The 23,076-nt window shown below is 32.1% G+C and overlaps 1 protein-coding gene across 17 annotated transcripts in view; it reads right to left on the bottom strand.

The window, feature by feature from the left end:
- Nucleotides 1–23,076, bottom strand: part of RYR2 (ryanodine receptor 2) — a 712,857-nt gene that overhangs the window by 1,820 nt on the left and 687,961 nt on the right. For all 17 annotated transcript variants that reach the window (XM_031968518.1, XM_031968517.1, XM_031968521.1 and 14 more), the window contains 6 exons: nt 21,103–21,249; nt 19,274–19,408; nt 6,516–6,672; nt 2,770–2,834; nt 1,801–1,901; nt 857–908 (listed from right to left, as the gene is read on the bottom strand). In XM_031968518.1, the coding sequence (XP_031824378.1) occupies nt 857–908; nt 1,801–1,901; nt 2,770–2,834; nt 6,516–6,672; nt 19,274–19,408; nt 21,103–21,249 (657 nt within the window). The remainder of the gene's footprint in view (nt 1–856; nt 909–1,800; nt 1,902–2,769; nt 2,835–6,515; nt 6,673–19,273; nt 19,409–21,102; nt 21,250–23,076) is intronic.

The raw sequence follows: 23,076 nt of genomic DNA, 5'->3' as shown, positions 1-23,076 counted from the left end.
GAGATCTAAATTTATGTAAGTGAAATTTTAAATGGCACAAAAAGATATCTTGAATATTTTCCAATTTTCCCACTTTAATTATTTAATTTGATTTACCCATTATGATGAAGTCAGTATTTTAAAAGATAAACCACATGAGATATCAGTTACAAATATTTGCTAAACTCAATGGCTTAAGTAATTTTGGTAGAACATATAATGATAATTTATTTGCTCTATTTTAACCAACTTCACTGCAATCCATTATCACACATCAAAGGCCAACTTCCATGCTTTAATGATCATGATTTCATCCACCATGAGAATATCTGAAGTTATCTAGGCTGATCCTCAAACAAAAGGCATAATGTACATGAGATGTTTTTCCACCTTAATGAATCCTAGTTTGTGCCCAAAAAGCAGAACTTTGAGAATGCAACTTTGAGAGCGAGTACTCTCACATTATATTGAAGCACTGGAAAAGGACTTGATCTATATTCCACCAATGATAATAGGTATTTTATCTTTAGCATAGGCTGAAGAATACACACTGATCCATAATTTAGTCTAGCTATATTAAATATACATATTTAGTTTCCATATTGAGAGTTATTTGTATATAATGCACGTCTACCAGGATGGCATAGCGAATATATAAGTAGATAGTAGCTTTGGGGCCAGGAAGTCCTTGCTTATGACCCACCTCTGGCTGGGATGGATCCTGGTCAAGTCACATAACTTCCCAGTGGTCTGGGTAACACTTTAAGACTAAAAGTTGCAGAGTTGGTGCAAATTCTCATTGAAAGAGGAAGTTTCCTTGTCTGGGATTACACAAGTCAACCTCTATCTTTACCCTTATACACTGATGTTTACTTACCTGTCCTGTGTGCTCTGTTTCATCTTTGTTTATGAGATACATCAGAAAAAACCTACAAACAGAAAGAGTTCTGAGTATGTCAGAGAAATGGATTGAAGTAAATATATATATATTGCAATTTCCAATTATAATGGGTATAGGAAAAAAACACCAGAAAGTCAATTTTTTCTTATTTAGCATTTTAATTTAAGGGTTTTTAAGGTTGATAAACATCCCCAGTTGCAAGATATAGCCATATAGAGACTTCTATTTGATGTTAAAATTGGAACAGAAACCTGGTCAGAATAACATTTTTCTCCACTTTTAGTTTTATCTGGTTCCCAAATACCTTCAAACCTTCTATTTTTAATGCAATCATATAAATAAAAAATGTTGGTGATACTTCCTGATTTTCCCAGAAGATTCCTCTTTTTAAATATTGGCCACATTTTTCAGGATCACTTTTTAAATATAAAAATAGATCATGGGATCCACAATAACTCTGGCTATTCAAAATGAGTGGCAGGATTCATACTGTTTTTTCAAAGTAAAAGGAAATTTCTTTACCAAGGATAGGGAATATAGCCAGTATTCTCAGGACAATGGGCCAATATACACCTGGTTTTCTTCTCTTTTCCATTTCTTTTTCTAACTACTTATTATTCAAATTAAAAGCTAATCATGTGTATGCATGCATACATATATATTTCTATGTATGTACATGTATATTATGTACATGTGTATATATGTGTCTATAGATGTGTATATAATTATGTATTTAAAGGAACCCAAAACATAAATGGAGAAAAAGTTTTGTTTTTTCCCCCTTGGACTTAATAATTCTGGAAAAGGAACACTCTCTAAACAAAGAGAGTCTCTCTTCCTCCTTTATGGTTCTTCTCTAATGAGACTGAAAAATAAATTGCTGGATAGCAATTTAGAGAATTTATGACTGGCACACTTACAGATAATTAGCCAAGTTGTGCTCCTGCAGTGTGTGTGTTTCAAAACCATGAGGCACTGTATCAAAATAATCATTGCCTATCCCACAGATGAAGCACTTAGTCTAAAAGACAAAAAGAGATATTCAAAATGTCAGAAAATTCAACTAAAATAGGTAGAACTAAACATTTATGCAACTATCATTTGCCTACAGTTATGCTATCTATAGGCCATGTTCAATACACAGTAGGGGAAAGGCTGTATTTCCTAGACTAAGTCTGAATAGTTTATAATGTGAAGAAAAATGTAAAATGACTATCTTTAAGGAAGAACATACTTTCCCATAAGGATGGCCAAAGTAAATCAAACAGCTGTAAGTTATTTCTGTGGTCTAAAAATCTTGGGATAGTATTAGAAATAAATTTCAAAAACTATCACTAAAATTAGTGGTTTTATCATCCTTCTCCAGGTCAACACAAGCAATTATTAGAAGTAGATTGTTCTGCAGAGTTGTCAGTTATTAAGAATTCTTAACTAATGAAATCTAAATATGTAAATCTTAAGTATAGTTGAAGTTTGTTTCTTTTTAAAATAATAGCTTCTCACCTACTCCCCTTATTTGACCTTGGATGCTCAGGACTATGTACCTTCCTGTCACATCAAGAACTAGATGTGCAATTATGATGCCCTGGAATTTGAGTAACTGAAAAAAAAATTGACCTTTTCTTGTTCATGTCCAACTACTATTTACTGTAGAATGATTTATACTGAGGCATTTCAGGGGAGAATTAAGCACAGAAAACACATACTGTGTAGATAGCTTATAAGTCATTACTTTTTTCTCCTTTCTAGAAACTAAGATCAATGGGAGAGTAAAACAAAATTGCCATATATTTTCTCTACCTTACATTCATGTTTCTTTCACTAATGAAAAGACAAGTAACAAATGACCTACAAATATAGTCAAGAGAAATAACAATATAATTTCTTACCTCCATGTCTTCTTTAACTTGTTCTTGCTGGTCTCTTAATTCACCAAAGGCATCAATAATTAAACCTGGCATTAAATAAAGATAATGCTTAACTTTCATCAACAAGGGAATAATGAAATGAATTTTGAACCTGCTGGTCCTATCCAGAAATGATCAAATGCAAATTAACTTCTGAAAATACAGAAATCTGAAAATACAGATATCATTTAGGTCAGTGACTAAAATATTATTTGTTAATAGTACCACAGGCATATATAGTACATCTTATTACAGTTTATATCCAGAGAATTTTAGATTTTAATCTTTTAAAGGTTAACATTTTATTAAATACTCAAGTCATAATGGCCATTATTTTCATTGCCTAGAGATAGATATATGGTACAGTGGATAGAGCACTGGATTTGGAGTTAGGAAGTCCAGGTTTAAATCTTACTTCATATACTTAATAACTATGAAATGATGGATAAGTCACTTAGCCTTGTTAAGCCTCAGTTTCTTTAGTTGTAAGGGGAATAATTAAAATACTCACCTCCTAAGTTTGTTGTATCAAAGATGAGATATTTGTAAAAGTATTTTACAAACACTAAAGTTCAATATAATGGCTATTATTGTATTGTTAAAGAAAACAAATTTTAATTAAGTTGATTTTAAAACTTGACAATTAAACTTTACAAACAAAACAAAACAGAACAAGAACTACTTTGAAAAGGAGTCCTGTATATCAAATCTTCTCCAGCTCCTTTACCCTAAAATACAGGTTCAATGTGTTATTAGTTGGTTGTTGTTGTTATTTGTTTGGTTTTGCTAAAAACATCTTCTTTCCAATCAGATACCATTCCCCTTAGCTCTGCCCTGGGCCAAGAAGGACTGGAGACCAGAGGCACATCCTTTTCAAATTTAAACATTTTGATTTTTTGTCTTCAATCACTTATTCAACCAAGAAACATTTACTAGTTGACTCCCTTATGTCAAGCATTGTGCTAGGCACTGGAGATACAAGTTAAAAATAATATAGTACAAATTCCCATCCCCAACAAACACAACCTATTGCTGGGATATTATGTAGATACATACAAAACACAAACAAAATGGATATCAGATAACTTTGTGGGCCCAAAATGTGGGAGAGAAATTGGACTAGATATATAGATCTAGGAGTCATCTGTATGGAGATAATTAAATCCATAGAAATTTATGATATCATCAAGTGAGAGACTACTGAAAGAATCAACTCAAGACAGAAAGACTTGGGAAATTACATAGTCTGGGAGTGTGACATGGATAATATCCCATGAGAAGGAACAATTAGTACTAGGCCTGGAGTTGGGAAGACTCTTCTTCATAAGTTCAAATCTTGCCTTAGACACCTAATAACTGTGTGACCCTAAGCAAGTCACTGTTTCCCTCAGTGCATCATTTGTTAAAAAAAAAAAAAAAAAGAGCTGGAGAAGGAAGTGACAAACTATTCCAGTCTCTTTATCAAGAAAACCCCAAATGTGCTTACAGAGAGTTGGAAACAACTGAAAAAAAAGTGTCGCAAAAATTCAGAGAGGAGAATATGTTTGAGGAAAGGCTAATCAGCAGTGTCAAATTTGTATAGAGATCAAGAAATATAAATTAAATAATTGGTAACTTTGGAAAAAGAAGTATTAGTTGAGTAAAAAGTCTAGAGACCGGAATGTCAAGTGTTCATAAGAAAGTTAAAAGGAAAGCATGAAAGCAATGAGTTCAGACATTTTGCTGAGCAATGTTAAGGAAATATTTAATGATAGCTAATGGAGATGGTAAAGTCTAGTGATAATTCTTTAATCATGGGAAACACTTGAACTTGTTTTCAAGTTGCAAGGAATAAAGAAGTAGATAGGGAGAAGATAATGATTAGCCTCCCAAAAAGATCTGATAGAGGGGATAAGTTACATGAGAAGACTGGAGAAGATAGGATAGGATCCCAAGATATATGTAGAAGAGTTGTTGTTGGTAAAGAGAAATTCCTTTTTCTCTTCTTTTTCCATACCAACAAGAACCTAGGACTACAGACTACAAGTTGAACTATGGAAAACAAAGTGGCCAGAGGAATCAAAGGGAAAAAATATATGATTGATTTGTTTCTGACTTGACTACAATTTCCTGTATGAGATTCTTGGATTCAGGGCAGATAACCTGCCTGATAATGATAGGAATTGTGTTCCTCTTTATAGCAGGACCACCAGAGCCAATGAGATGATTCTGAGGAGAGTCTTAAACAGGGGCATAGGAGTATTGGTCAAGCACCAAATAGAACTTCTTGCTAATAGAGCAGAGCCTGCAGGAGGCAGAGGGAAAGTGATCCATGAATGGAAGAAGGAAATAGGATTAGCAGCAGTGGTTCTAACAACCAAAAGTCCCTACAGCCTGGGAAAGGTGCTTAAGATCCTTGGGAGGCTCCTTGTCCTGGGAAGCATCATCAAAGTGAAAGAACTGTTGGCACATGGTAGGGTGTTCTTTAGCACATTTGGCATACCCTACATACATATCTATGATTAGTACATTTCCTGCTTCTAGAAGAGAAGCTATATTAATGAGTTCTTTTAGGTTATAGAAGATATACTTCATAAAGTTCTCCTGTACTGTACTATAATGTACTCATAATAATAAAAGATAGATAGCATTTATATGTTTTAAGACTGCAAAGTAGTTTGTAAATATTATCTCATTTGATCCTCCTAACAATCCTGAGAGCTAGGTACTATTATTATCCACATTTTACAGATCAGAAAGTTGAGGCAGACACATAAGACACATGTCCAGGATCTCATGTTAGTTAAATTAGTTAGTTAAATGAATAGACTTGCATTTAAACTCTGGTCTTTTCAACTCCAGGCCTAGCACTATAGCTACTAAGACACCTACCTGCCTCTACTAGTCTAAACATTTTTAATGAGTTTCCAGAAGTGTATCTCAAATTAGAAGTTAAGGGAAGGGAATTTATGTTCTAATCTGGCATATGTGGTTGGGTTAAGGACTATAAATTATAACTACTGTCATTTCATAATCTTGAAAAAATAATCATTGTAGTATTGTGGATTAAAGATCACTACAAGTCAAAACTGGATTCAATTCCAAAGTCTATCACATACTCACTGTTGACTTTTTGGGCAATCCCTTCGTTACTCTGAACTTAGTTTTTTCATTTGAAAAATGAGATAATAACAATGTGCTACCTATTTTGAAGGGTTGCTGTGAGTAGAAATGCTTTTTAAAAAGTGAGCTATTGCTAAGCAATCTTTGCTAGTGATATTTCCAATTTTTTACTTTAAAATAAAATAACAGCTCTTTTAGCTAAATCATTAATAAGAAATATTGTCTGCTTTCTACACAAAAATCTTTCAAATGCCTTTACATGTCACCAACTGAGTGAATCAGAAAACATAGCTGGGATTCTGCAGCTTAATTTCTCATCCTATTTTCTCACATTTAAGACCTGGTTCCAGAGAAACATAATAATGAGGTTTCACTGTAGAAAATGGAATTTGCAGAGAAAATGGAGTAAGATATCTAATCTAGCATATACCTTGAATAGAACCATTTTTAAAGGGTAATATACATTTTGTTCATGTCAAGTGTACAATGGGATATATGACTTAGCCAGAAATAATTTAAAAGCCTAATACAAACACAGCAAATTTTGATGAATTTCTTAATGATGAAATTCAAAGATAATCTTCAGTTTCAGTATAGATGAAGTATAAGGAAACATGGACACATACCTTGTATGATGGCCAGAAGAATGACAATTACAAAAAAGAAGAAGGTGATATCAAAGATGATTCGATATATCTCATATTCATCTCCTGCTGGATCTTCAATTTCATCCCCAATACCACCACCAGCACGTACCCCAACATACATATGAAACATATAGCACTGTAAAAAATAATAGTGACAATTGATATTTATGTAGTGCTGTAAAATGCTTTACATATATTATGATAGTATATCCTCTAAAAAGATCTTAAATATTGGAGTTCCTTGTCTAAGGTCATAGACAGAATTTGAACCTATCATTCTAACTCCAAATGTAGCACTCTATTAATTATGTCTCCCTACTCCTCAAAAAAAAGGCCATCTGTTTCCATACACAACTCCATCTATAGGTTTCTCTAACCATAGTCCTAATCAAATTTCTGGAAAAGAAGTGTTTTAGAGTTTATATTTTACTATCAACTCCTCTGATTTCAATATTTGTAAATGTGACACTTTTGGCTTTTGCCTTCTGCTATATTTTATACAAAATGTGATTCTGCAGTCTTTCTTAGCACCTTCTGTCTCACTGCAAATGAAATGAAAAATGCCTTACCATGATCTTGGCTCCAAAGCATTTGGGATATTAAGATAATTAAGTGAAGACCATATTTAGTTCTTTTTAATTGAACTACTGAAGTTTTCTAAGTATTAAAAATAAAGTGCAACATAGAGAAATTAAGTGGGGAAGGAGAGCTGGTAGTTCTGAAATCTTATTCATATTTGAAATGGATTAAAAAGGGAAACACACACATGTGTGTGTGCGTACACACACCACACATACACACACACACACACACACACACACACATACATTCACACATCCTCAAAAAGGTATAGTACCCTCCAAAATCTACAAAGAAATAAGAGTGAGAAGGAACAAGATGAGGTGGGATCAGAAAGGTAGGCAGATTAAAGGGTGTGAGATAAGGTATGTAGATTAATGGGAAAGAAAGAAATGGGAGGAAAGGGGATGAAGAGGATATGTGAGGAATTCTTGGGGGGAGGTGATTAATAGCAAGGGAATTTAGCAGATTAGAAGTAAAATAGAAGAGTTAGCAGGGATAAGAAACAAGAGATAATGTGTATAAATGTGTGTGCATTTAAATGTATGTGAACATATGTGTGTATACATATATTTATGTGGGGGGAGTCTATGTGGGTATGCAAATGTATGTGTATGCATATATGTGTATATGTATACACACATATATATATACATACATATATATATGTAAATATAAATATATATGTGCTTAATTATAGTCTCCTTGGGGGAAGTGGGAGAGAAGGGGAATAAAGAATAAAGTAAAAAGTTCACAAGAGAACAAATGAAAAAACCTACAAGGAAGCAAAGATAGAGAGCTCTGAATACAATGTGTTTTATTATTATATATGCTTTCCTGAAATGGAAATTCATTGTTACATATTTTGAATCCTCTCATATGTTCTGCTGTGCATAGGACAATGTTTTTTTCCTTTTTCTGCTTGTTTTTCTTTCTTTTTTTTTTTTCTATTTAAGTTTTAAAATAAAGAAAAAAAGGGAAAAATAAATTAAGGAATGTTAAAGGGAATGGTCATACAATAGAAAGAAAATTTAAAAACCAGATGTGGAAGACAGAGATGCATATATATCATAATATGTATGAAACATAAACATCAAAAAACAAGAGGGAAAGAAAACAAAAGGGAATTAATATTTAGTGCCTACTATATGCACTGTGTTAAATGTTTTACAAATATTACCTCACATGATTAAGTTATGGAATAAAATACAGAGGTATTGTTCCAAATTTCTAGCTCTGAACTGTAACATAATTCCTTTTCTTATGTAAACATCAAAAATACAGGAAAATGGCTTAGGAGAAAAGTGTAAGGGATAGGAGAGGGCAACTGGAAGAACTGTGAGATTTATAGCGATCTAGCAATATATACAGTGGATAAATGCCTGTATATTTATCTCATTACCTCAGCAGTAGGAGATCAGGCACAATTAGTATCCACTATTGCCCATATAAATAACTTCCAAGTCCTACAATCAACAATCAATCCAATTATTCAGCAAACATATAATAACTGCCTACTTTATACTAGGCATTTTGTTAGACACGAGATACAGAGACAAAAAAGAAAGCAATCTTTGGCTGTATGGAGTTGTGCTCCTCAAAGCCTTTGACAGTCTGGCCACTATATTTATCCAAACATTTATCATTATTTCTGAACACATTTTTGCTCTTATCAGCTTAATACATGTTCAAAACTGAACTTATCTTTCCTCCTCAAATCCTCTCTCCTTCCAAATTTCCCTACTTTTGTCAAAGGCATTCCAATCTCCTAAATTCATAATCTCGATATAACTTAGATTCTTCAGTATGCTTGCCCCCACTCTACATGTACAATACATTAACAAATTTTGTCACTTCTAACTTTGCAACATCTTTCTCATCAACTTTGCAACATTTTGCAACGTCTTTTCTTCAGTCACATAGTTACCACCTCAGTTCAGGCTATCATTATCTCTTTTGAGGTCTGGTGAAAGGTTGATTCTAGAAAGCAATATTGATACCCAATAGCCAATATGCTCTTTCTTCTTAGCTCTTTTGTGTAGCACCTGCTATAATTAATAAATGATTCCTCAGTAGGCCAAAAGTGACTCAAACCTGATAACTACCTATCTTCCTTAGTTTTCTAGAATCATGCTTTGACAAAAGCTCATTTTTATTTCTTTTTCTATCTTCTTGAAGGGAGGTTAAAATTCTATCAGTATACTGCTGATTTAATTAGAATCTTAGCCTCAACAGCCACAACAACAAAAAAATTAAAAATCCATTCGGGATTCAGGCACTAAGGTTGTCAAACTGAATACCACAGTGCCATCTGCTGAAAAAACATGAAAATTTATATATTGATTAAGAAAACTGAAAAAATGCCTTGATACATACTCATTCAAAATGAATATATAATTTGAAAGAATCATGCACAGAACCACAAACACAAGAATTATAGATTTTACTAATAAAATGTATTCAAAATCTTATCCTAAACAGCATCTAGATCTATGCATATATATGTGCCTATATGTATGCTTCAAACATGCTCCTCATTTATCTACTTTTGCATGTATAAAAATTGTCACACTTAAATAATATACAGAAACAACTTCACACAAGGGGAGGGATATTTCTACTTAATAGGGTGGAGTGGAATTTATACTTAACAAAAATGTAAGAAATAAAAAAGACCCAACTGACAAAAACAATGGAAAGCATCTATTCACGTTGGTGTTGTGGTTCAGAGATGAAGCATTCTAATGCACATATGAATACATCAAAACTGTGAGGAGAATAGGGTCTTGAGAGAAGAGAAAAGAAATCTCTATGATTGGATTAAACTTATGTTCACATATGTACATATGTAACATGGGTACAAATAGTATATATGCAGTCTAAAGGATGCATTTCAAATGTTTCCTTTATTTAAAAATGATAATATGGAGACCCTTTTCAGTTCTTTGCACAAAATAGCTATATATGAATTATCTGTAATATATAATAAATGTTAAGTGGAAAATATAAAAATCAATTCAAAGAAAATATTTAATACTTATTGAATTTGCTTAACATGGCAATAAACATTCTTAGAAATGGTTCTTATTATAGTGTTTGCCTATATTTACCTTTGCAAATGTGTATGAATAATTTTAAAGTATGTGTCACAGACAATGCCTATTTAAAATATGTGACTTTAATCAACCACAAGCTTTAATAAGCATTTCCTATGTGCCAAACACTGTGGTAAGTTTTAGGAATATAAAGACAAAATAAAAATAATGCACTCAAGACATTTAGAGTATAGCTAAGAAGGATATATACACAGCTACATATGCAAAAAAGGTACAAGATGATTTGGAAGAGGAAGCACTGGTTGCTGGATAGAATTAGGAAAACTATATAAGGGGTGATTCAATGGAGTCTGTAGGAGAAGGGAGATGGAGGGCTTCATATGAAAAATAGCAACAAGGTTAATTTTACTGGTTCCTATTGTCAATGGGGGGTAAATAATATGGAATAAGGCTGGACAGTCTTTAAACAAATATAAGTAGACATATGGCAATAAGAATAATAACTAACATTTATATAGTGCTTACTATATGCCAGACAGCAATACAAAACATCTTACAATTATTATCAGTTGATTATCACAACTACCCTGGGGGTTACATGCAATTATTATTCCCATTTTACAGAGGAAGAACCTGAGGTAAATAGAGTTGAAGTAATTTGCTCACGGTCACCTAGCTAATAAGGATCGTAAGGCTGAATTTAAATTCACATCTTTCTGACTACAGATCTAGTGCTCTCTACACTGTAGTACTGGGTTGCACATATTTAAGCAGAAATAAATCCTATTTTTAGAATATTTTACTGCCAAGTTAAGCAAATTCTGTTGATGAGAAAATCTTTTGAATTTTCCACATCTTCACTTAACTTTAATTCAACAATATAGATAATTTTATAAATGGATATGTCCAATTGACTAGAATATCTGCAATATGTTAAAATTAACATTTGGTCAGATATATATGAAGGCATGTAAGTTTGTATATATGTATGCATGTATATACATTTGGTATAGTCCCAGGATTTTATCAGTGCTGGAAATACTCATATAAACTCCCTCCATACATAGCATTTCAAAAACTCATATGTAACTTAGAGTTTCAGTTGCCTAAAGTTATGAGAGGATAAATGACTTGCCCATGATCACAAAATAATTCTGTATGTATTAAAGTGCTCTGGACTTCATCATCTGGACTCTTCTGAATTCAAATCTAATCACAAGTATTCAGCTTTTCATAGAGAAAATATATAGAATAATCAGTGAATTAGTTAAGTGGGATTTTACAGAAAAGAAAAAAATGTTATTTGGCACAGAATCTATCAATTCTCTATCTGGACGGAGGCAGATAGCATGTTTCACCATGAAACCTTTGGAATTGTAGTAGAATATTGCTCATAATATTAGTTATTAATATTAATAGAAGTTATTAATCTTTCAAAGCTAATTATCTTTACAATATTGCTGTTACAGTATAGACTGTTCTGCTGATTTTGCTCACTTTTCTTTACTTTAATTATACAAGTCTTCCCAGGTTTTTTTGAAACCATTCCTTTCATCATTTGTTACAACACAGTAATAATCCATTGGATTCATATACTACAACTTGTTCATCCATTTCCCAATTTATGGACATCACCTCAATTTCCACTTCTTTGCCACCAAAAAAAGAACAGTTATTCATATTTTTATACATAAGGGTCTTTTATTTATGTTTTTTAAAAAGCCAGAAATAATATGCCTTTTCTTTCCTTTCATTTTTAGATAACCATATTGGCTCATAAAAATCTTTGAACATACTTGAAATTTTGATTAAATATATTTCTTTTTAGAGTTGACTATGTGGAGCAATTGGGTCTAGTGTCAGGAAGACCCACCTTCTTGAATTAAAATCTGTCCTCAAACATTTACTAGCTCTGTGATCATGGGAAAGCCATTTAACTTTGTTTGCTTCAGTTTTCTCATCTGTAAAATGATCTGGAGAAGGAAAATGGCAAACCATTGTAGTATTTTTGCTAAGAAAACCTCAAATGGGGTCATAAAGAGTGGGACACAACTAAAATGACCGAGCAACAACAATAAATTTATTTAAATATAAGTGATACTCACTCATGTATCAATTTGATTTTATTTTCTCTATACACAGTTGGTGATCAGCCAAATTCAGTTTGAGGGGGAAAAAAATCAATAAGACACTACTTGACTGTGAAGCTAATTTATCTTGCCCCTCTCCCTTTCTCCAGGAAAAATTATTTTTAAACAAAATAAATGAAATTCTTATATGTATAGCTCAGTTGTGGAGACTATATCTGAATGGCACAAAAACTACCTCTGCAAATACTCCTCAAAGCCTTTGATAAGATATTTGTAGACTTTTGGTATGGTAGGAGAGACCACAAATCCCAAGTTAATATTCATTCTGCCCTTATGAGTATAGTTATGAAACAAATGAATGTCTTGTAAAATTCTGTCCTCAGCTCTTGATGTAGGGGCATAATCAAGCCATTCATATATATATATAAAACATAGTTAACCTAGGCCTTTAAGCTGCCACCCAGACTATAAGCTAAATCTGGTATGATCCCTAGTGTCAAAAGTAGGAATCTTATCCTAGTCTAACTATTTTCTGTTGGTTTTATTTATTTTGTTGTAGTATTGCTCAAGACTTTGCCATATACTTAGTATAAAGGATTAATTATGATTTTGATATTTTAAATGAGTTTCAAAATTTATTTTAAATAGTTTTGATAATTATATACCAAATGCTCTGAATGATATGGTGTTTTGTTTTGTCCTATGTTGGAATTTTTGCTTCATGTTCATGTTTTCAAATTTTTCAAATTCTATGCAATACTTAAGCATTTATGAATGTTAATTTTTGTTACTTGATATTGGCATTGGGAATATCATGTTTTGTGACTATTAGTATATGTTAGTATGTTATGTAATGTTATATTTATTAGTATAAGGTTTTATTTGATGCTTTTTATAACTTCGATGCCTCTGAGCTATAGTGGATTTGATTAAACTGTTTAGCTCACCAGTGTAATTGTTAAGTATTGGCATTGTAGAACAACATATGACCCTCCAATTGTGTCAACAGTGAAACATTATCACCTTGCCAATAATTAAACAGAGTTTAATGATATTTAGAGCAGAAACTATACATAAATGTTAGGGTGTTCATGTAAGTTTTGAGAAGAGTATATGAGTGTTGAAGGATAGTAGGATAGTCTATCTAGATCAGTTCTAGCCTCTATGGATGTTCTATATAAATTATCATTGATATGAATATTAAAAATTGTCAGAAAATAATTTATACAGGGAATAATTACTGGATATCAGTTTGAGATAGTCCATATTCCAATGTGAGGTAGGGTTGGTCTTTAATAAAATGATGACTCTGATGAGCAAAATGGACAATACTGCACTGCAATTGAGAATCAAGATTAAATGTAGATTTGGGTATTTTTCTATGCAAGAGTTTAAAAAAATAATTTTGCCAGAAGTAATAGATATATCATGTGTGAGTGATGCATTCCATTAGTCAAAGATGGAATACTGTATAAGTAGAGTTTAGAAATCCAAGAATGGATATTTTCCTTGACTTTATTGGAACTAAGATATTAGGGAAACAATCCCAATGACAGATTCCCCTAAATCACTGGAAGACTGGTCAGAGGATCAGGGCATATTCCCCTAAATTATACAGTGAAACTTCTCTTGAACATGAGAAAGGGGAGAGATCTACTGCATTGGAAGGAAAACTTTGTCTTTTGCCATGACCCAATTCCATTAGATCAAATTAGGAATTTTCTCAAGAGATGATATATTCCAACTTTCCCCTTTCTTCTTGGAAAATAAATATGGGAATTATCATGTTACCTGGATATCAACAATTCTATATGATTGGAGAGTCTCTGACACAGGGATGAGAGATAAGCTGATAAACTCAGCAGAAATACTTTCATATTTTTTGGTAGAACTAATGGCCATGAATTCAGATATAACATTATGACAGAAAATGTGCTTATAAAATCTTCAAAAGCTTTTGGGGATGGGGCAAAAATAAGCTTTGGGCTTGGTCATTCCATCATTTTCAAAATAATACATCTCTCCTTTTATCTAGCTTGCATCTCTTCAATTTGTCTATCATATTTTTTTTAATTTTTGCAAAAAATATCATTGACATTTCCCTTATCTACCACTCTAGTAACCCTATCAATAATGGAAGTTATTGTCATATCAGTCTGATGTAAGTTAAGCTGGCCTTTTATGATCACTGTTCCTTTATTTAGATGTTTTCTAATTATCCCCTTTAGAAGACATTATAGAATTTTGCCTGGAATCAAAGACAAATTCTCTAGTCTTAGTCTGTGGTTTCCACTTTTCTGAAAATTGAACAATATTTTCACTTCTCTAGTCTTGTAACCTTTGCCTAATTGTCTTTCAATGTTTACTGATAGTGGCTCAACAATCATACCTGCCAGTTCTTTGTGTTTGGTGGGTTAGGGTTAGGGTTAGTGCGCGAATTTAGTAGTAGTGGTGGGATGTAGCTTGCCTGAATCAGGTCATGTTAGTATTCTCTTAATGTCATCATTCAACTTATCTTAGCTATCTATTCCCACTTAGTCATTTTTGGTCTAGTCTTTCCAGTCCAAAGATTATTCTCCCTGAGAGAGAAAAAATAAACAAAGTAAGAACTAAGTGGTTCTGAATTTTCTCGATAATCTATTTTATCATCAATCTGCTCTGAATAGTAAATGATTTTTTCTATGATCTTTATTTCCTGACTAGATTTTTTTTTTTTTTTGAGTACCATTTTTCTGTGGTCCTTAGCATTTCTCGATAGCCTGCACTTAGTCTTAGTTTTAGCATTCTTGACATTATTCTTATAGGAAAATGCCAATAGCCCTGTACTTTTGTATTTATTCTTTGTTGCCTGCTGTTGCTTTCATTTTCTCTTTATTTTTTTTTATCTAAATTGATTGATAAAATCCATGGGTGTCCAAATAACTTTCAGTTTTAGTTTTCCTTTTTATTATTAGCAGAACTGTTTTTTCCTATATCTTTCGAATTTCCCTCTTAAGAACAACTCATCCATCCTGAATTCACTTTCCCCATTGACTTTTAGTTCAAGGGAGGCTACCTATCTTTTTCTCTGAACACTGAAAAATTCTCACCCAAAATCTAGGATGCAGGTCAGAATATTTCTGGATTTTCTCTCCTCTATAGAAAATACTACATGGTGTAATTAAAAGGATCCCACTGCTTCATTTGACTAGTAAAAATCAATTCTGAATAGTAGTTCTCCTTATTAGGTTCTTGACCATTTGAAAATAAAATTATCACTAAGGCAATTCACTAAATTATTGGCTGTTCTGCTTTGGCAGAGTTTAGCTGCAGCAGATGTCGGTTAACTGAAGCTCTTCACCACTACTGTAGTATTTCTCCCCATTAGGCTCTTGATAAATTTCTAGAATTCACTTATTTTCTTCTGATTCTCAAAAGTAAAATATTTCTATGTGGTACTTTCTTAAGAGAAATGGATGAGCAACTGTTGTTTTTAAGTTTAGAAGGGCAAGTGGCAAATACGCTACACTTCTGAAAAGAAGATTTAATTACTACAGATCATCTAGAACCTCTGTTGTCTTTTGTTGGAATATTTAGCTATGAAAAGCTAAGAACTTAGAAAACTGTGAAATCAGTCAATGTGTTCTTGGCAACATGATTAGCACAAAACAATTAAATCAGCATCTACTTTATGAGATGTCAAAGTTGATTTTGATCTTGTGATTGATAGTTTTATTTAAAAAAACACAAAGTAGTTCACTAGTACTTGGAAATATATACATATACACAAAGTATAGATAAGAAATTTTCAAGATGGAAGAATGAAGTATATTTATCATAAATTGACATTTATTTTCTATAATGATAGCATTTGTCTGCTAAGTTGTTTCTCATGTTGAATTTTTTCAGCTATTTTGTGTCATCTGAACTCATTTCTGCAGAAGATCCCTCTAATAAAAAGTTTCTCTTCTTTAGGGTACATTGTTCAAATTCTAAAGGCCATTAATCATCTTGACCAAGTCATGTATCTAGTGTTCATCTTTATGTCAACTAGGTTCTTAGTTTTAAGCAACAAACCAACAGGTTCAATACTGGTTGATAGGTTTTTTTTTTTTTTAATACAATTTTTAGGTACTAATAGTTTAATTTTTTTGAGCTAATAAAGAAAAAAGTAATAAATGAAAAAGACCAATACAATACTTATAAGAGTATGCACATATACAATGTACATTTGGGGATTATCTGAATGACCTTTAAAGCCCTTTTTCAAATTAAAGACTGTTTGTTAGACAAAGATGACAGACAAAATGATAAAACTATATGGAACCACAGGGATGTTCTAATTTTCTCTTCATTCATAGGCTAATGGCCTCCTTTAGCCTTTCATTATCTTTCTCCTAGACTATAGCCACAGAGTCACAATAGTCTCCCTACCTCAAAACTTTCCTTTTCTCACCATTCTTCACAGAGATGCCAAAATGATATTTCAGAATACAATTCTGATCATGCCACTTTTTTCCTGAAACAAAAATGGCTTCCTATTGGCTTAAGGATAAAATAGAAATTCCTTTGTTTGGCATTTCTAAGTCCTTTACAATTTAACTTCTATTTACCTTCCCAGGTTTCCTGTATATTTCTCTTTTCACATATTCTACATTGCAGTTAAACAAATCTACTTGCTTTTCCCTGTACATAAGAATCTAACTTCACTTTTGGAGGGTTTTGTAAAAGTGATTATTTCCACCATGTCTGGAAAGCACTTCTTTTTCATCTCTATTTCATGAAATTGGTAGCTTACGACAATGCTTGGTTCATATGCTATCTCCTATCTAGTAGGCTTCTCCTTATTCTTCCAAATGCTACTGACCTTCCCACCCCAGAAACTGCATCAGTTGACTTGATATTTGCTTCTCTGTACATACCTTATTCCTTCCAGTAAAATACAAATTGTTTTTGGTTTTTGTTGTTTTTTTGAAGACATGAATCACACAACAGTTAAAAACAGATGAAATGAAAAACAATTCCTTAATTCAAGGATCTTACATTCAACAATTAATACTAACAGTCTGACAGCTACAGAGAAATATCTCAAATCGTTGCTTTGCTGTATGGGAAGGCTGTTCCCAATCGTTTGGGAATTTTAACATGTATCTATTCCTTTATCCTACTCCAAACCAATTATAATCCTCGAAGGGTAAAGAATAGAGAGGGATGGTAGGAGAACTGATTTGCTCATTTGTAAGACCTCTGACTTTCAGACTAGTCAAGGACCCCAACAATAATTTCGTTATTAGATAATTCTTTATTTAATATTCACTCAAATAAATAGCTAACAGAGTGAAAAATATCATTTATTTATTTGATGATTTTTATTAGTTTTTGAATTAGATTTTTTTAGTCCTATCTTTTACTTGTGACATGGCATTTGCATTTCCTGAAGTCATATCAATACAGGAAGGTTCAAAGACTCTTTATGCTTAGCAGGTAACTAAACACAATTAATTAGCCACATAGTCTGAAAGTAAAGTATCTCTCTTAAGGAAATCTTGACATTGGCTTAAGGAAAGCCAATACAGAGGCATGTTCTGCTTTAAAAATGTGAACTTATCCTTTTCAATTGATGTAAGAATAAGTTATATGATGAAGAAAATTAAGTGAATACCCTAATCTATTTCCATCCTTTTATGAAATAATATTTTCACTCAATAATCAAAAAATAGCAAAAATGTTTGAAAGAAAATGAAGTAATTGGTAAGAGTGTGAGGTAGCAGGGAAAGAAGGATTCTCTTAGTGGCTCACATTACTGAATCAAATGAACTATTGGGAACTTAGCATATTTAAGTAAAAAGAATAAATAATTTATTCAATGGTACGATTTCAAGTGAATTTTTTTTAGATAAAAATAAATAGAAAGGAAAGTAGGATAGCAGAATTTGCTTAGTAGATAGAATACTGGACTTAGAACTGAGAAGATTCACGGTCAAATATGGTCTCAAACACTTATTAGCTATATGATATTGAACAAGGCATTTAAATAGTCTTCTTCAGTTTCTTCAACTCTAAAATAATAATAACATTTTTTCCCCAGGGTTCTTGTAATTTAAAAAAATGAAGTACTATCTGTAGAGCACTTTGTAAATGTTAAACTATTATTTTTAGAACACCAGAATTAAAGAATAGACCTTTAGGGCCTAGCATAATGTTTCACATGTAAAAAATGCTTAATAATTAATTTTGCCTAATTTAATAAGAGCTAATACATAGTATTTTATGGTAATAATTAGATTTATCTTTCTTATTGTTTGCATTTTTTCCCATCCTTTAGCTCAATGACTATCATATGGTAAACACTTAATAAGTCCTCATTCCTTTGTTTCTTCCTTCCTTTCTCTTCTTCTTCCTTCCTTCCTTCTTGTCTTACTACCATTTAGCTTCCCTCAGTCTCAGTTTCTTCATCTTTAAAATGTGGATGTTGGATTAGATGACCTCCAAAGGATTCCCAATTTTAAATTTATGTTCCTAAAGCAAACTTTAATTGAAAAATTAGCAGTATTTATATTCATTTTTCATGGAATTTTAGAAAATACATTTGTATATTTTGGTGTCCTCAAATTCTGCAGAGTTCTAGTCATCATGGAGGATTCAAGTTTGTTTTTCATTATATCTAAATTCAGAAATCAATAATGACAGTACTTAATTGTCAGAAGGGACCTCAATGACTACCTAATTCAACTCAACCATAAAAAAAAAATGAAAACTCATATCCAAGAAGTCACTTTTGGAGCTCCCTAATTATTAAGCATTTTCCCTTACATCAACCCTGTCGCTATCTTCCTCAAATATTGTAAGAACTATTTTTTCCTGAATAATCTATAAATTCATTAGAGTACAATGGTTTTTCCTGAATAATGACAGTTCAGATTTCTGTGTGGTTACTGACATACAAATGAAAAATACTGAATGGTTATAGAATGAGTATCATGACATGTGAATGGGAAAATTCTGCAAGATTAACCTAAAGTTCATAGCTTACCGTTAGCATATCATCACATTTCATATCTGGTGTATCTCCATCTTCACTTTTATTATAGAACTTTCGGAAAAAATTGAATGCCACCACTGTGTACAGGTAAACGACTACAGCTAGTAATCCCACAGTCAGAACAAGCTAAAAAACAATAAAAAATACATTGAACACACATGAAAATCATCAATCATTTGCCCAGAATATTTAACATGCATATGGTAGGAAGTAATGGTAGTGAACACAATTATATTTACCTAGTTGAATATAACTAGATTTATCTAAGAAACAAATAGTATACATATGCAATGTATGATATTCACCTTTTGCTCTTATACCCTGAGTATGATGATTGATTTATTTTTAGGTTCCATTTCTATATTTTAGTCAACTGTTAAGATTATTTTATGCAAGACTTGACTACATAATTAACACAAACATACACATATATATCTATATATACACATTGTTATTATTTTATATATATAATATAATTTATATACATATAAATACCTTAATCATAGGCAGAGAGATTTCTAGATAGTCATATATCTATCTATATAGATCCAGATATATTTATCATGTTTTTTTCCTCAGTAGAATGAAATTTTGGAGGGACAAAAATTATTTTGGTTTTGTTCTTGTATAGTCATTTAGTCACTGTTTTAACATTGATTGAAAATAGTATTGAATAGCATTGAGTAGTATAGAATTGGCTGAAAATAGTATTAACAGATATTCAAAAGATTAAGTTTTAAGCCTCTTCTTTTAAATGACCAGATATTAGGTAATCTGAATTATTATCACAGTTTCCAAATTTCATTTTGATGAATATAAAATGACATTCTCTTCTGGTAGCCTTCTTGGAGAATCTGCTCTCTGCATCTTTGTATCGGCAAATGTACAAATTCCTCAGCTTAAATAGTAAACTATTACATATAAATTCATTTGTAGGTATTGTGGAATGGGAATTTACTGGGTTGGTTGTTCTGCTGTTAAGAACACCTAGTCCACCTGTTCTAATCAACTTTGTTGTTCGAAGATGTGCTTCTAATTCCTGTACTATGCACTACTTTAGGCCATTAGAAATACCACATTTTATCCACACAAATGTTACCATTTCAAGACTGCCCTGTAAATTCCTCACAAAAAAGTGATACTCCTGCATGCTGTATGGTAGGTATCCCAAATCACAGTGTGGAAATAGATGGGATATTTCTTGGCAAAACAAGTTGCACTGCCCTCATTGACCTTTCACTTCTATTTGTAAAATTAAATTGGTGAATAATAAAATTTATCCAAAGTCAAATGCTAGGGAGAAGTTCACCAACAGTTTAAGCTATCATGGGAATTGGACTGATTGATCATCTCATTAGAATATATCTGACCCACTAACTATTAAAAAACTGCTGAGCTTCTTGGGGTTTTCTTCCTTTGTCTGCTGAGTAGATGTGATACACAGAAAAAGCACAGACTAAGAAGTCAGGAGGTAGGGGTTCTCATCCTGGCTCTACCACAAATAAGCAGCATGAATTTTATTCACATTACCTGATATTTCTAGTCCATGCTTTCTTCACGTATAAAGTGAATGTGTTGTACGAAATTATTTTTAAGGTCTCTTTTAGTTATACTCAAGATTCAACTTGCAATTCTTATCACATATATAATGGTCACTTCAAAAAGTTTTGTGTTGGCAAAAATGTCAGAACAAATCCCAGGCTAGCCATTTTGCAAAGTGCGAAAATCATTTATTTGAATCAAGAAGTCACTGTTTTGTTTTTATTTTGTTTGTTTGTTTGTTTTAAGCTATTGTGGAAAAAGAAGTGGAAAGACTTTACCTGTTTGCCATTGTGTGTCACTGAAGACAAGATGGTACGTAATGTCTTGAATCCCATAGCAATGTCAAGAAGATGTGCAGCAAAAAAGAAATTATTGTAATGTCCAAGGACAGACATTGTCATATACCAGGCTAAATAGAGAAATGACTAGTGAGAAGAAACACAGAAAAGAAAAGTATTAGTTTATCATTAGTTTGATGCCATCTAAATCCAAAAAAAATTATTTATTTGATTATTCTTTCAGAATATGAGTAAATATGCTATATAGTCATGTTAACTTGTTCTTTATACCTTCTTTTAGACAGACTCTTCCAGTTCATCAAAAAATCATTTTCAGAATGGAAGAACTAATTGTTAATTCTCATGTCCTTTTCAGAATTTGTTACAGTGATAGCACACAGGTGGTCAAAAAGTGTTACTGACTTACTACTCTACAATAAATCCAAGGGATTAGCAGAAAATGCTTGGGGTTTTAGTTTTGTTTTTGTTTTGTTTTTTCACATGCTCCTCCCTATATTGGAAGCAAATAAACTAGCCTTCAGATGACAATCTAAGAGTCAGTGCTATAGGGGTAATGATCAAAGTTTGAATTAGGCTGGCAGAAGAAAGATTGAAACAGAAACTGTTAGAAACATAGAATACTTCTATGAAAAAATTGAAGCTTATGGAATAAATGAAATTTTGTAGGAAAAAGGATAGCAGAGCAAGAAGAGCAGAATGAAGATGGATCCATTGACTAGATGCACATTTAGGTATAGGCCAAAGAAGGGAAGGGAGCAACTAATTTTTAGAAAGGACAAATAGGAGAAAAATGAGGATACTATAGAGGTATGGAAAGTAAAGGAAGAAAGAATTTCCATTTAGCAAAAACATCTGTAAACAACTATTAATACAAATTCAGTGTCAATATGATGGAGAAAGGTCAAAGAGAATAAGGACTAATAAAAAAAAGTTGTTGGACTTAAGTGGTGACATTGAAAGGCTGAGTGGTAGAGTATTGGGGACAGACATGAAGGTCTGAGGGGTTAAGAAACTGATAAAGTAATAGAGGTTGCAATTTTTATTTGATCATCTATTAAGCATCTACTATATACCTGAATAATATTGTCTATATATTGGCATGAAATTAATGTGCAAGACATTTTTATAAATTATATTATCTGAATAGAGTATGATGAGTGAATAATAAAATGTTTTTTAAAAATTAAGATCAATTTAAGGTGGTGGATTAGAATAAGGGGTATCAGAGAAAGATTCATGGAGAATGTGGGAGTTGAATTGGGCACTGAAAGAAGGAATATCAAGAAAGGAGAAGTAAACTTCAGACAGGTTTCAGAGTGAACAAAAACTCAAGGAGAGGAAAGGGAAAAATGAGAATGGGGAAGAAATGTCTATTTTGTCTTCTTTTAAAAAAAAAATTTCCAGTTAAGCAATTTTTAACATTTAGTTTTTTAAATTTTGAGTTCAAAATTCTTTCTTCTTTCCTTCTCCCCTCCTTGAGAAGACAAGCAATTTGATATAAGTGATATAAGTTATATATGTACTATCATGTAAAACATATTTCCACATTTGTCAGGCTATGAAAGAAAACACAGAAGAAAAACAAGAAAAAATGATAAAAAAGTTTATTAGTATGCTTTGATCTGCATTCAGACACCATCAGTTATTTCTCTTGAGATAGATAGCATTTTTCATAATTCCTTCAGATTTGAGAGATATCTATTTTGACTGGAATGTGCTAAGTATATGAAGAATAATGTGTATGAATGAGTTAGGGAAAATAGAGAGGAGTCAGATTACAGTGGGCCTTGAATTCCAGGATTAGAAATATATAGTTTACTTATTCACTGAGGAAGCAATGCAAGTTTTTGAGCAGAGGGATACATGATTAAAGTAGTTTCAAAGAAAGAAAGAAGGAGGAAGAAGGAGGAAGGAGGAGAAGAAAGTTGGAAGTGTGAATTATAGGCCAGAACC

The sequence above is a fragment of the Sarcophilus harrisii genome, chromosome 4 (assembly GCF_902635505.1).
Source record: "Sarcophilus harrisii chromosome 4, mSarHar1.11, whole genome shotgun sequence".
Classification (NCBI taxonomy): Eukaryota; Metazoa; Chordata; class Mammalia; order Dasyuromorphia; family Dasyuridae; genus Sarcophilus; species Sarcophilus harrisii.
The sequence above is the reverse complement of the archived record's forward strand: the minus strand, read 5'-3'. Positions and strand labels throughout refer to the sequence as shown.